The 14160-nt window shown below is 42.9% G+C and overlaps 2 protein-coding genes across 3 annotated transcripts in view; one reads left to right on the forward strand and one right to left on the reverse strand.

The window, feature by feature from the left end:
* Window positions 1–841: 841 nt before the first annotated feature.
* Window positions 842–14160, reverse strand: part of LOC105451193 (probable glutamine-dependent NAD(+) synthetase) — a 15980-nt gene continuing 2661 nt past the window's right edge. Inside the window, exons 2-13 of one of the 2 annotated variants that reach the window (XM_011691492.1) lie at window positions 5321–5517; window positions 4861–5116; window positions 4557–4749; window positions 4077–4317; window positions 3628–3867; window positions 3414–3529; window positions 3017–3321; window positions 2717–2925; window positions 2224–2449; window positions 1957–2133; window positions 1391–1493; window positions 842–1121 (exon numbers count right to left, since the gene is read on the reverse strand). In XM_011691492.1, coding sequence (XP_011689794.1) covers window positions 1093–1121; window positions 1391–1493; window positions 1957–2133; window positions 2224–2449; window positions 2717–2925; window positions 3017–3321; window positions 3414–3529; window positions 3628–3867; window positions 4077–4317; window positions 4557–4749; window positions 4861–5116; window positions 5321–5466 — 2241 coding nt within the window. In that variant the 5' untranslated portion in view covers window positions 5467–5517 and the 3' untranslated portion in view covers window positions 842–1092. The remainder of the gene's footprint in view (window positions 1122–1390; window positions 1494–1956; window positions 2134–2223; window positions 2450–2716; window positions 2926–3016; window positions 3322–3413; window positions 3530–3627; window positions 3868–4076; window positions 4318–4556; window positions 4750–4860; window positions 5117–5320; window positions 5518–14160) is intronic. The other variant, XM_011691493.1, reaches the window with a different exon arrangement.
* The window catches only part of LOC105451307 (cytosolic carboxypeptidase 2), a 7369-nt gene continuing 1242 nt past the window's right edge, over window positions 8034–14160 (forward strand). Inside the window, exons 1-13 of the mRNA XM_011691674.1 lie at window positions 8034–8103; window positions 9290–9513; window positions 9829–9981; window positions 10164–10459; window positions 10900–11049; window positions 11132–11240; window positions 11609–11854; window positions 12063–12395; window positions 12598–12825; window positions 13123–13214; window positions 13298–13529; window positions 13661–13775; window positions 13847–14039. Coding sequence (XP_011689976.1) covers window positions 8034–8103; window positions 9290–9513; window positions 9829–9981; window positions 10164–10459; window positions 10900–11049; window positions 11132–11240; window positions 11609–11854; window positions 12063–12395; window positions 12598–12825; window positions 13123–13214; window positions 13298–13529; window positions 13661–13775; window positions 13847–14039 — 2441 coding nt within the window. The remainder of the gene's footprint in view (window positions 8104–9289; window positions 9514–9828; window positions 9982–10163; window positions 10460–10899; window positions 11050–11131; window positions 11241–11608; window positions 11855–12062; window positions 12396–12597; window positions 12826–13122; window positions 13215–13297; window positions 13530–13660; window positions 13776–13846; window positions 14040–14160) is intronic.

Consider the following 14160-nt stretch of genomic DNA (forward strand, 5'->3'; position numbering starts at 1 on the left):
TGGAAAACATTCCTATGCGGCCAGGATAAAATACCTTTTCCACCTGTGGATTGCGCAAACTTTACACTGGACTAGGGCGAGCTATTAACGTGCGATTGCAAACCGAGCGTGTAATCGTATCCGTGGAAATCCATTGTTCCGTATGGGTGGCATGCGCGCGGATCTGATACGGCGTGCAAAAACACAGCTTTTAATTATACTTTCGGCATTTGTTAGACAAAAAGTACATACGTTGGAGCACTGGAGGAAAGAATGAAGGCTCAGCTAAGAGTGGACAGGCTTACCATGTTGCTGCGGCCGCGTCGTTGGCGATTTTGTAAATTCTATTAAAGAGCGAGACTACGTTGTCCGGACATTGGTGTCTACTTATTAGAGATCGATATTAATTGTAGCTAACGGTAAAACGTGGTTACGCGCTCTTATATGTTTGCGAGAGACAATAAAAATTAATATTATGTATGCACTCCACACATAAATACCCGCTCTTGATATTTCGAAATCATCACGCGCTCAGCAATTGTACTTCACGTTGTTCTTATGTAATATCGAAATATTTTAACGACTATTGCATATCGAATGGGTTGCAATCTCCTGAAGCTGCTCCATCATTTTCTCTTATGACTGTACTATATTCTATAAATTTCGCACTTTTAAACGTAAAATTTTTTGAGTAAAACTTTCGATTAAAGATTGTGATTATTTCTTTACAACGTGATTGCAACTGCATTTTTGTCTGAAACGCCAGATTTGGTTTGATTTTAGAACTGCCAAGGAGAACTTTCTAGGACAGACTTGATTCTGGGAGGGGCAGATGTTCGGATAAGGATTTACGCATTTAGAATCATTTTTTGTATCATGCACTTTATTGATAGATACTTGTTCAGATTTCGCATATTTAAAATTCTTTTTTAAAATTTCGCAAAATATCTTCCGCTGCTGCTCGCTCGCGGAGGCTTTTCTTAAATATCAATGACCGGGAGCGAACAAAAAAAAAATCCACAATCAAATATCGCTTCGAAGAGCGAAACATCGCATCCGTCTATCGCAGCGCTGCAATGTCAAAATGAGTAAGAGAGAGTGCTACGGCTACGGTTAAACTACTACTCCAGGATGCGTTTTATCTGCAACAGAGAATGATGCCGGTGATAACTGCTCGGTAAGAGCGGCGAGAGAAGCGTGGGCGGTATAGGTGCGCACGAAATATCGGAGGCCGGTCATTTCGACCTGGGGCCCCCCCGCGTGTGTGTGTGTGCAGCTCCGGAGAGGGGTGGGTTTTTCGGTGGTGGGTGCTTTCGCCGAATTATTTTCAGCGATTTTTTTCATCGGCCGAAAATGCGCCGTGCTCTCGACGTGCTTCGTTTAACGCGCGCACTTTGTTTTGTTTACTCACTACTGATTACGGAGCTGAACGGCATGTATCTGGGCTTGGCAGGCACTTTCGGCGCGCTCTTGTGCGGTCTGGACGGCTTCTCTTCGCTGCTGAGTCGTTTCACCTGTAAAGAGTTCAAGCCCACGTCTCTTTGAGAAATTATTAAATATAAAATTATTAGGGAATCATTTGCCAAGAATTGCAAGAGGTGTCGTTATACAGTCGTTGTATTTTCTAACGCTACTTGTGTCGTGTGCACGTCAACTATATTTGCCTGCTAATATGCCCGTATGTCGAAACATTCGGAAATCTTTTAACGTACTGTCTTAATAATTCGTCCGGCTGGCTCTCGTCGCTGATACGAAGCTGGACTCGACGAGAAAAATTCAGGCTCTTCGAGCCATTCTGAGCACGAGACGCCAAGTCCGACGATGCATGCGAGACTTCTTCCCATCACGCGTCACATTTTCGCACTTGCGTTCTAATCGCGGTGTCACTTCGGTCGCCCGACGCTTCCTCTCGCATTTCGACGTTTCAGAACTCGAGGCGGGAACTTGAGCATCGACTTTCTCCCGCATAATTCTCACCTGTTCGTCGATCGCCGCGAACTGCCACTTCCACGAGTGGTTATAAAGGAAGGGACGGTGATCGAATCGATTGTCGTCGGGGCTGTACGACTCCGCGTGACAGGCCGGAGTCAATATCGTCATCTTGTGACGGTTTATAGCGTAACATCTGTAGAAGTGTTTCACCTTATCGGCGATCTGAAATGAAAAGTTTTTTTTTTTGTTAATTTACTCAAAGAGAAATTAGACGAATTGAATTAGCATCTCGCTCGAGGAGCGTACACTCACTTCTCTCGGGGTGCAATGATCCCACATGTGCACGAGTCTGCAGAACATCGTAAAAGGCCCGGCCTTACTCTGCTTCCTTAACCGTCCGAAAACTGACAGTTCCTTGTAGGTCATCCCCATGTCTACCTCGTCCAGTTGCGCAAGCTGTCCCGCTTGCAGTGGTTCCAATTCCGCGGTGGGTGGCGCCTCAAGGATATTATCCAAAGCCGATATTCCGTGTTTACGTCTGAAATTCAAACATTAGGAATAACTGAATGTACAGAGCGAATAATCTTAAAATTCTACAAAGATAAAATTATTAATATTTTAAATATTTTAAGGTCTAGTTTATCTCACTGTTAAATATTTTAAGGTCTAGTTCATCTTACTATTATTAAATATTTTAAGTTTTGAAATAAAATAATTGCAATATAAATTCATTATACACCAATTTAGGGTTCAATTTCCGAGTTGTGACAGATCAAAGACAATTCGCTGTGTATATCACTCGCACCTAAAGTACAGCAGAAACTTTTTTAAGTCGTTCTTCGCTATGCCACCGATAGGATTGATGTCGGCGCTGCTGCAATCGTACTTGGTGAGGTAACCGCGTAAGGCCTCGTCCACGTTGCCGCTCCCCAACACCAAAAGGCCACCCGGGCGGCCTCTGACCCATAACATTAATTGAGCGAATAAGTAAGCGATCACCATTCGTAATCGAGCCTGAAAATAAGGTAATAAACGTAGAGAGACGTGTAATTTTATAATCAAGATACATCAGTTCCATCGGAATCAAAAATCGTCGAGCGATTACCTGAACATTTTGCAAGGCCAGGTTCTCCCTGGGCGATCCACCTTGCACTTTGAATCTCGGTGTCAGCTTCGTAACCTGCTGGAAGATCCCTAAAATCGCGGATATCGCGGTATCTATGACTATCCCGTGATGATAGGACCCTATTTGACTGGCCAACTCGGCCGCTCGGGCCTTGGTCTCCGCCGACGAGTTCTCCGTGCCCATATAGCACGTGACCAGGATGGTGTTGCACAGTTGCTTCGGGTCCACCGGTACGTATTCACAGTCGCCGACGATCTTCCTGATGTCCGCTAAGACCTGCATGTCTGAATACAAAGTTACAAAGTAGTTTTCCAAATTTGAAAGAGAAATCCCTACTTATGTAATTCGTGGGGGAGGTAGCGTAGCTGAGCCATACCTCCTCTACCGACCGATTCGACGATCATTTCGCACATCGAATACACGACGCATGCTGAAGACGCCGAGTCGACGCCACCGCTCAGTGGTAAGAAAAATCCGCCTTGACAAGATCGTCTAAAAACGTTAACGTAACAATTAAATAACATAGACAGATTTTTAAGCAGCTCATTATAATAATAAGAAATAAATATCTCTCGACTCTTCTCGCGCACCTCAAATAATCCCACAGCCAGCACGCAGGTGCCATCGCGATCTCTTCTTCCGCGGTGTGATACACGAGACTCGAGTGCCCGTCGTCGTCGCCGTACACATCCTGAACTCCGTCGAGCGGTCGATCCGGTGGATTCGAGACGAGATTCTCCGGCGTGAGCGCGAAGTCGATTTTCACGCGCGGATAACTAGGCGACGCAGCGGCCGTGTGCGATCGCGATCTAATGCTGTTCCGGTAATTTCTAAAGAGAATAGTACAATAAGGCTAAATTAATTTTTATTTTACAATATTTGCCAGACAGAAGAATTCGAATTCTCTAATTATCTTAAAATAAAATAAAATAAATCAAGTTATCCGAATATCAGTACTTTAAGCAATACTGCTTGGTAGAGCAATCTGCACTGCCACCGCTACTTGAAGTGGTCAGAAATCCAGATCAAACCCCTTTACCTTATATCCTCGAGATCGAACGTGGCGACGGTTACTTCCACGTCCTCGAGAGCGAATTGCCGTCCGCGATTTAACACGTTTCCGTTGAGCGTGATGCTGGAGCCGCCGTTGAAGTACAGCCTGCCGCCGTCGCATCCGCGCAAATTACTGAACATGTAGCAGCCGCCAGCCTTGAAAGTGGCCGACTTAACGAGATCCACGGTGAGGTAGGCCTTGCGTAGCTCGAAGTACGAGCCGCTTGCTTTCGGAGAAAAATAATGAAGGAAAAAAATTTTCAGAAAAGAATTTTAAAATGAACTTTAAAATGAAATTGAATTTTTAAAGTTGATCGAAGTGAATTTAAAGTTTGATTTAATCCTTTAATTGACAAAGATATAATTTTAATTTTCGTTAAAAAAATAGAAAAAAATAGACGAAAAAAGGCAGAGAGAAGAGTACATCAGTTGTGACGTCAAATACATTTCGTAATAAAGACATTACCGTTCGCGATAATTTCTACGCCGTCCAACGACATCGGAATATGACTGCTGGCCGGGTGCCAAAGCTCCTCGCATATTTCGAAACCCACGCACGTGTCCCTCGTCGCGATAACCGCGTCACCGAACGGCACTACGGTCTGACTGGTGACTTGCGATATCATTCGCGGCAGGAAATAATCCTCGACCGTACGTTCCTAGGCATAACAAAACGTCGGGGATTATCGCGCGTCCCTAGGGCATGTACTACGATCGTTGATAATGATCGATCAATCACACGTGGTGTGTTACCCCCTGCGTTTCATTACTTTGGTCCAAGGAGAGAACCATCTGGTTTCCCTGTAGTTGCCGTTCTCGCAGAGCCGCATCTTCGGCCTGATCAGCAATATCCGTCGATTCAGAAAGGCCACCCTGCAGTTGTACGTCACGTTCTTGTGCATCACCGGCATACCCACGTCTATCAGTATATCCTCGCAAACGCTGGACTTCAAAAGGGTCGATAAAACTTCCCAGCTATGGAGCAACGTGTCTGACTCGTAGAAATGATCCTCGCAGCTGTACCCGCTGTTAAATGGATGTAATTGCAGCAAAATAACGTAATAAGTGATAAAAGTAATAAAAAGTAGGTAAAAAAAGATTACAATTTCGTAATTATAATAGAAAAAAATTTTGTAATTCCAATGGGAAAAATATATGACTTTAGATGACCGGTTAATAATTTTTTCGAAATTCTTACAAACAGCGAGATTAATTTCCCGATCTAATTACCAGATTTCTAGCTCGGGACCACTCCTGTAAGTGGCACCGGCATCCTTCGCCTCTTGTACACTCTGCAAAATTCTCCTGGTATTCCCGTCGAAGTCCATCGCCCATTGGTTTAACGTGCAAACGGCGACGGTCACCGTACGTCCCATGTTGAATAAAATTTACCGTTATTCCTGAACGAGATTCGCGAATGCACTTATCTGAAACAAACAAAACGTACGTTACTTTCGACTTGGCGGGAAATCAGAGAGTTAATGCCGCGAGACAATTACGTAAGTAGAATTACAGTTGTGCAGAATTGCTTTCTCAATTTAGCAGTTTCGATTCTTCAATATTTTCAGAAAAATAGCAAAAATAAAAATATCGAAGCAATTAAAAAAAATTAAACTTAATCACTTCAATAAATGTTCATATAAATATTATATTAATTTGTCAAACTCTTGAAAATACATAAATAATTTTGAAGCGCGTTTAAAAATTCCACCAGTACCAAATATTATCGTGCGAAAAAGAAGGAATCGATCGGACAGACAGGGTGCAAAGAACTGGAGCGCGAGAAAAGTCTGACAGTTCAATCTCTGCGAATCGCATCGATGCGCGCCAACACTATCGTTTCGTATTGCAATTTACGGCACCGTCATTATCGTGACTGTTAAAAGTCGGCGGTCGCGTGTGCGTCTGATGGAACTTCTGCGGCGGCAGCCTGCCAGCAATCCTATCAATTGGAATTCCATCGATCCGTATACCCCACGGAGATGATAAACCGTTCCGTTCTCCTTTGTCCGGCGCGCGTTGATTGATCAATAACTCGGAAAACCCGGCACGGCCAGGTAGGCACCACCTTACGTAGCAACCCTTACAGATCGTTATCTACCACGCACATGCACGTTCTTCACATATTTTATCTTCGGAAAATTACCTCCCTTCTAAACTTATTAAAATTTTTGTGATACTCCAAACGTTAAGGCTAATCGTCTGATCAAAAGAAAGATTATATAAAAAAAGAAAAAAACATTCAAATAAGATATAAGTCGAAAGATCCAAAAAAAGATATAACTTAAAAACTTCAATCAAATCACACTTGACGCTAAATAAATAACCTTCCTAATTAACAACCTAATTAATTACTTTTAAAGTAATATAACATTCATTATTCGTTGATGAAAGTCTTAAGTATTGGGAAATTCCGTTCTTTCATAAATATTTATTTGCGTAACAAACGGAATGTTATAAAAAAACAATGGCATACCGACGGACATTAACATATTGCCAAATCAGCGAATTTTGTACGTCTTACTGTATAAAATTTCCATAGTTGCATAGAATTTCCATTATCATAATGTATAATGATAAAATATTGCGTAATATGATTGAATAAGGCTGTGTCTTTATGGGTACCTTAAATAGAGTACTTTTTACTTTACATTGTTCTCTAGTTATTTATGCCATTTAAAATTTTATATTACATGGCATTTATCCTTTACAAGCGTTTGAAAAATTCCGATAGCGCCGGTCACCGGTGACCACAATAGCGTCGCCGATAATCCACCGTGGCAATTAACATATTAAAATCAGGCGTAATCCTGCCCCCAAAAAAGTATCACCCACAAAAGGAAACTGAAACGGATCAACAGCGCTGCGCTCTTCCGTCCCTTATTCCTCAGAATTAATTCGCTCTCGATCGCGTCTAATTATCGCGCTCTAACGGCACTCTCGCCGCCGGTTTCCGATCGACGAGCCGCCAACGAGCGTCGCTTACCTCGGAAACGTCGATAGAGAACGAGTCGAGTTACCGACGAGATATTATTATGTCGATGAGCCGCGCCGGCGGCCTTCTGGAAACGAGGAACGGTTAAACGGACGATCGTTCCGAGGGTAGCTCCGCCCACGTTTCGCGACGGTTGTCAGGCAATCATCCAGGGAACGTTTCACCGAATGTCTTCGGCAGCGGGCGAGGCTCCTCTCCGCGTTCGCCAGGTCGAATCTATCTCCCGAGTACCGCGGAGCTCCTAGTACAACTTGCACACACTCTTTCTCCCATTGGCGATCCTCGGCGAATCTCTCTATTCGTTCCCGACACCCCCGATTTAGTCAATCATCTATATTTGTACGATTCTTTGGTCGATCAGTGAAAGTTGACATTAAGAGAAAATTAAATAAAGACTCACCGTGGACGTTTCGTTCTTAAACTATTCTAAAGCAATCGAATTTCAAGGTCTGTTTTCTAATAAATTTCAACTGCGTGTCATCATTTGAAATTGTAATTATACAGAACTACAGAGACTTTAATAGAGCAGCTAAATATACAGATATATTTCTCTCGAAAAAATGGTCAAGGTTCTCTGACTAGTGTTGAATAAATAAAGCTCAGCCTTGCCGTATAGATTCGCGTCCGCTGCTTCGGTAATAACATCTCAAGCTATCCTAATTGTGAGAGGAAAAGATTTAAGATAATTTGGAGCGCTGGGGATTTTTGAAGCGTCGTGTCGCGAAAAGTGATTCTTGACATGTATATCACGAGAACGTGAACGAACGCGCGGAGATGAAGAATCCGATTGTCAAGTACCTCCTCGGGGAGGAAGTGCCGACGAGGGAGGACTACACGGACTGGCACGAGAATGCTAAGGGCGGAAGGTCGTCGCCGATGCTCGCCGTCGACGTCGACGATCGCGACGAGCAGGACGAGGACGAGACCGACGAGAGATAACGAAAGATGATGAAGGCGGTGTCGAGCAGCAGAGTGAGAGAGCTTCAAGCCGAGCTATTTCCGGTCCAACCCATCCCAGGTGAACTCTAATAAATACGGGGATAATTGCCGGATGATATAGAATCAACGGAAAAATCAACACTGTTATTTATCCGAGAAACAAATTAATTCTCTATAAGTTAATTTTATTAAATAAATAAATATAGTAAAATTAAAAATAATTTATGTGAAGTTATAAATAAATATAAATTTATTAAATATAATAAAGTTCATTTTATTAAACAGTGGCCAATAATATATATGTATAATACCAAGATAAATGATACAAAACTTTGATATATACGATTATCGAATGAGACTTTATCCAATAATAATAATACATAGAAAGAATGATTTTACTGAGGTATCTAAAAATTTTGTTATAACAGATACAGATCTAAAAATAATTTTGTTGGGTCACATCAAAATAATTATGTGGGATGCTCAAGCAATGCTGATGAGCAATGCTGCTAAAATTTGCCATTTTAGCAACCAGTTTGAGCGTTTTACAACTAATTGTTTTGATGATCCAATAAAATTATTTTCCGATTTGTATCTAATTAAATTTTAGTTACTTTTTTAGATACTTCAACAAAACTATTCTTTCCGTGATACATTTTGCCTTTATGACTTTTTTAAATCATGCGCCGATTGTTTTTGAAATGCAGTTTTTACGACGAAGAAATATAATATCGGAGTATTAAATTCTGAAGTGGAGAGGGGAATATATATGCTTGTAACAACATATGAGATCGAAGTGTCGGCGAGGTCGCGAACCTACGGACATTGTACCCGACCATCGATCCCCTACCAAAAGCAACATACGATCGTGTTTAATCCCTCTCGAAAACCTAGTGCCAATTCGCCGAACCTATCATTATGACGTGCATCATCACGCGAAATAATTTAATTTGCAGATCATTTCGATTATCCACGATTTTTATTCGTTAAAAAAAAAACTCGTATTTCCCATTAACATTTCATGCATATATAAATCAAAACGATTAACAAGTCTCTCGGGATATTCTGTGCGACGGAAAATTTTCGAATTTTCTCGCAAGTATCGTTTCAATTAATTTATCGAACAAAATTCGGAACATTGCCGATCGTGGATTTACTTTTCTCATTGACAAATGAAGAGAGGTGAAGAACAAATTATATTTAAACAAATATATAAATTTATTTCGGCAATAATGATGAGGATGAATTTTTTTTTAACGGCGCAGGTGGCATGCTCTCCGATCTAACGCCGCAGGATTTGCAAGTGTCTCAAGTGGAACGTTACGAGAGCTCGGCTCTGAGACGAGACGCGGAATCAGCGCTGTTCGCGATACCTCTGGGTCTGTCCAGGCATCGGTATTCGAAGGAGGCCCTTCGAGCGGTACTCGATGCGCGCTGCATCGTCGACGGAAGCATCCAGGAAGCGGCCAGGTGGCCGACCGAGTGCCAGGTGAAAATTAACGCACCTGCACGTTTTTCACGTTTCACTTTTTCCGTAATTTTATCTCAAGATCACGAACAGCCTTTCTCGGAAGACAAAATGACGCGTATCGCCGTATTATGATTCACCGTATATAACGTTAATTGCTTCACACGAATTGCGATTTTGATAAGAAATGCTTTCAAGTTTTTCTTACGAAAATATGCGCGAAATAAGAAGCCATTAATTTATTCCACACTCCGTTACTGTGGAGCTTTAATCTTAAGCTACATATAGTTGATACAATGTAATAAAATTATATAATTCGAGATAACGATCTATCAGGTGATCGCAGAAAAAGTTCGTCACATCGAGTACAATCCTGACACGCCGGAAGCCTTCTACGTGTCAACCGGAAAGGAACCGAGACCCAAGCCGATCGGCGACGAGCTTGGAACGGTGATCTTTCGTTACTGTCCAACTAACGTTACTAATTACGTAAGTCGCGCGATATAATCCGCTATTTAATTATTTCTTATATACATATAAAGCGACACACGTGACTGATTCAAGTTTGAATAAAATTAAATTTTTTTTTAAATGTGAAATTAATTAATTGAAAAACAATTTCCGTCTGAGAATCTAGAGTTTGCGAAAGAGGGTTTGTGTTATTTCTGCAGTTTAGCCGATCTTGCGTGGGTGGTAACACGGTGTTACCGTTCCCCGCGGATTTTTCCGGGGAGTCGACCGCGTGCGCCAACGGCAATGACATCTTTTTCGTCACCGAAGCATCTCGGCCGAAGGACGACACGGATCTGCGGTTCGAGTCGCGATTCGAGTCTGGAAACCTCGGCAAAGTGGTGAAGATAACCGACACGTATTACCAGCTCTACCTGCGAAGGGACCTCTACACGCAGAGACATACGCAGTGGTACTACTTCAGGGTATCGAATACGAGAAGCAGAATTACATACAGGTAACCAACCAAAAAGACCGCGGAAAGTCAATCAACTGCATTTACCATCAGGAAATTTAAAAGTTAAAAAATAAATTTAATAATTTTTAAATTGAATTAAATTGAATTTGAATTTATTCGATTTAAATTAAAAAATATACAATTGAGAAATTAATACACATATGCACATATACACATTGTGATATAAGAAGCTATTTTATTATTAGCTCTTTTTGGTTTGTATGATCCAGACTGTTTAAATTAGATTTAAATTAAAATTAAAACGTGAAACATATAAAACACCAAATCGCGATTATACATCTACTTTTTTCCAATCCGAATCAAATCACTCGAACTTTTTTTAGTTTCTTTAAATTTTAAATTAAAACCTGGCAGCAATATAAATCGCGTGTATAATTCAATGATTCGCTCTCTGAAAAATATATCGTTATCGGTGGCAGATTCTCAATCGTAAATATGTGCAAAGATGAGAGCCTTTACAACGAAGGCCTCAAGCCTCTCCTTTACTCCACCGAAGACGCTCGAACCCGATCCGTAGGATGGAGAAGATGCGGCGATAATATCGCGTATTACCGAAACAACGACTCATCGTAAGAGAATTCCTTACTTCGAAGATAACGCCATAACGCGGAATAGATACAAAAGAAAGATAGCACGGAATGATTACAGAAGCGACGAGGAGAAGGAGAAGCACACGCTGACGTTCAACATCTCGTTCCCTCACGATCGTGACATCGTTTACTTGGCGCACTGCTATCCGTACACTTACACCGATCTCCAGGTAAAACGGTATTTAAAAAAAACTGCAAAAAATGTATAATAATTGAAGTAACTGAATTAAGAAAGTAACGCTGGTCATTCGCTTTATTCCGTTTACTTCTCGTTTTCCCATCGCTCAAGAAAGCAATTAACGTGAGTGAATTATAGGAATGTGCTCTCAGTAATTGCCGCGCGGAATGTTCCCACAAATGCGTATCGCTCGCGGGACGAAGCGGTATTTGGTTTCGCTCCCTTCCTCCTATCGCGATTACCATCGCGAACCGATTCCCAGTCCCGGCGATTGTATTTTACTGCGCGATTCCCGCCGGCAGATTAAATCTCGATCTATCTCCCCGGTCTCTAATTGCCCGCATAAACATCATGCCCCAGGAGTATCTCGGCAAGATCGTGGCCGACCCCGCGAAAACGCGGTACGCCAAGCTGCGCCTGCTGTGCCGCAGTCTCGCCGGAAACGGCGTGTACTACCTGACGATCACCGCGCCGACCCACGACGAGGAGGTGCGCAGGAAGCGGGGCGTCGTTATCACGGCCCGGGTGCACCCCGGCGAGACGCCGTCGAGCTGGACGATGAAGGGCATCATCGACTTCCTCACCGGCGACACGAACCGGGCCAGAGTAAGACGCGATTTCGCAGCTCCGTATTAGATGTGTATCGCGGTCCGAAACGCGATCTCCATCTCGAGAGATCCGAGACAAAGAGATATCGAATCGCGAGCGCGATTTAAACGGGCGATTAAGATATATCGCTATTGAAACCTGAGATTTGCTTGATATCGAAGATTCGAGCTGCGAAGATTAACGACCGATCTAACGATTATCGCAGGAGCTCAGAGAGAGATTCGTCTTCAAGTTGGTGCCGATGCTGAACCCGGACGGCGTCATAGTGGGCAACAATCGCTGCTCCCTGTCCGGGAAGGATCTGAACCGGCAGTACAGGACCGTGATGCGGGAGAGCTATCCGTCCGTCTGGCATACGAAGCTAATGATACGGAGGCTCCTCGAGGAATGCGGGGTGGCGATATACTGCGACCTCCACGCTCACTCGAGGAAGCACAATATATTCGCCTACGGTTGCGAGAGCAAGAGGACAGGGTGCAACGGGAGGCTGTCGGAGCAGGTGTTCCCGCTGATGCTTCACAAAAACGCAGCCGACAAGGTAACGTAAACTCACCGGGATACCACCGGAAATTACACTGTTTGATCCTTTAATTTTAATTTTTTTTTATTAAAATCAATTTTATCAAAATGAAATCGGTATAAGCTCATGAAAACTCTGGGAATTTCTTTTGTATGACAGTGATTTTTTTTTTAATTAACGTTAATTGATTGCCCAACAGTTTCGTTTTCTGTTATTTCAGTTCTCCTTCGAGAATTGCAAATTCCACGTCGAGAAGGGGAAGGAAGGCACAGGAAGAGTGGTCGTATGGTCGATGGGCGTGCAGAATAGTTACACGATGGAGGCTTCTATGGGTGGCTCCAAAATCGGCTCCAGATGCGGGACACATTTTTCCAATCAGGATTACGAGCAGATCGGCAAGGCGTTCTGCGAGACCTTGCTCGATTTTTCTGATCAAGACCCCATGAAGGTAAACACTGTCAGATTAGTACCTCGATCGCATTTCCAAAGAAATGTCGCAATTAAATCGAAATCTGTTCACTTACTCGAATTTACTCGATTTTTACGCATGCACTTTCTTGGGCTTATATCATGGGTAAGTAATATAGATTAATCTAATGAGTAAAGTCTCATCGTCGCGTCCTACCGTGAAAAAGAAATTTAGAAGCACTTCTAAATTTATTTATAAAGAAATTATATTGTTCAAGGCTTCTAATTTGCGTAATTCTTATGCATCAGGATGGATCTCGCGAACTTGGCCCGACAGGAAAGACTCCGAAATAAGATTATAGCCAGATTAACGAAGGAGGGGTCCAGTGCCGAGGAGCCCATTAATGTCGATTTGACCGACTATTCAAGGTATTATTCTTCCCCGATATAATTTCATCTGTCATCCTATGCCATCTCTAGATAGTTTATACGACTATAACGAATTTTTCTAGCGACGAGGGGGACATATCACAGGAGAGCTTCTCATCGGAAGAGGGAAGGACCGAGTACACGGATGCTGCGTGGTCCAGCGAGGGCGGAGAGTACCTGGCGGGTCGCCGCCGGTATCTTTGCGTGCCACCGCCGTCGCCGACCTTCGTCCCGCCGAGAAGCGTCGGTCTTTATAGGAGGAGGGCGCGAAGAGACGTCGCGGGAAGAATTTATTTAGAGCGCAGGAGAAATCTGGTATCTATAATTATACCCTCGAAGTTAATTCGTAAAGTTCGAAGATTATATATATATATATATATTTTTTTAAAAGAGGCGGATTCTTGTGTGGAAATAACTCGCTAAATCGTATTACGTTAAATCGATAGACACGACGGGCGGTGATGGACTTGCCGACCACGGATCCAGGTAGCGACCTGTGCGATCTGACTGACTCGGCTGACGAGAGCTTCGTCAAAAGCGACGGAAGAGAATACGACGACGGTACGTCTAACAATATCGAAATAAACATCTATATCGTCATCATGTTATACCGTGCACGCGGTGTCTTTCAGTTACATGGAGAAATAAGCAAGAATACCACGAGGAGATAATCGAGCTGTCCGAGCGGGAGACGGCCGAAAAAGAGGGGGGACAGGAGAAGAGGCTGATCTTACCGGAAATCGTGAGACCTCGCAGCGTGTCCTTCGGGGAGTTACTGCCGCGCAAGGATCATCGGAAGACTCGACAACGATCGCGATGCCTTCGGTACAGATTGAATGTTTCTTTAAAAAAAAAAAANAAAAAAAACAGAAAGAGTTCTTCGATAGCTGCCTACAGTATTTTTTTAACGAAATGGAAGTCTAACACCAGTGTAATATTGTATTTT

The sequence above is a fragment of the Wasmannia auropunctata genome, unplaced genomic scaffold, assembly GCF_000956235.1.
Source record: "Wasmannia auropunctata unplaced genomic scaffold, wasmannia.A_1.0 LD336053.1, whole genome shotgun sequence".
Classification (NCBI taxonomy): domain Eukaryota; kingdom Metazoa; phylum Arthropoda; class Insecta; order Hymenoptera; family Formicidae; genus Wasmannia; species Wasmannia auropunctata.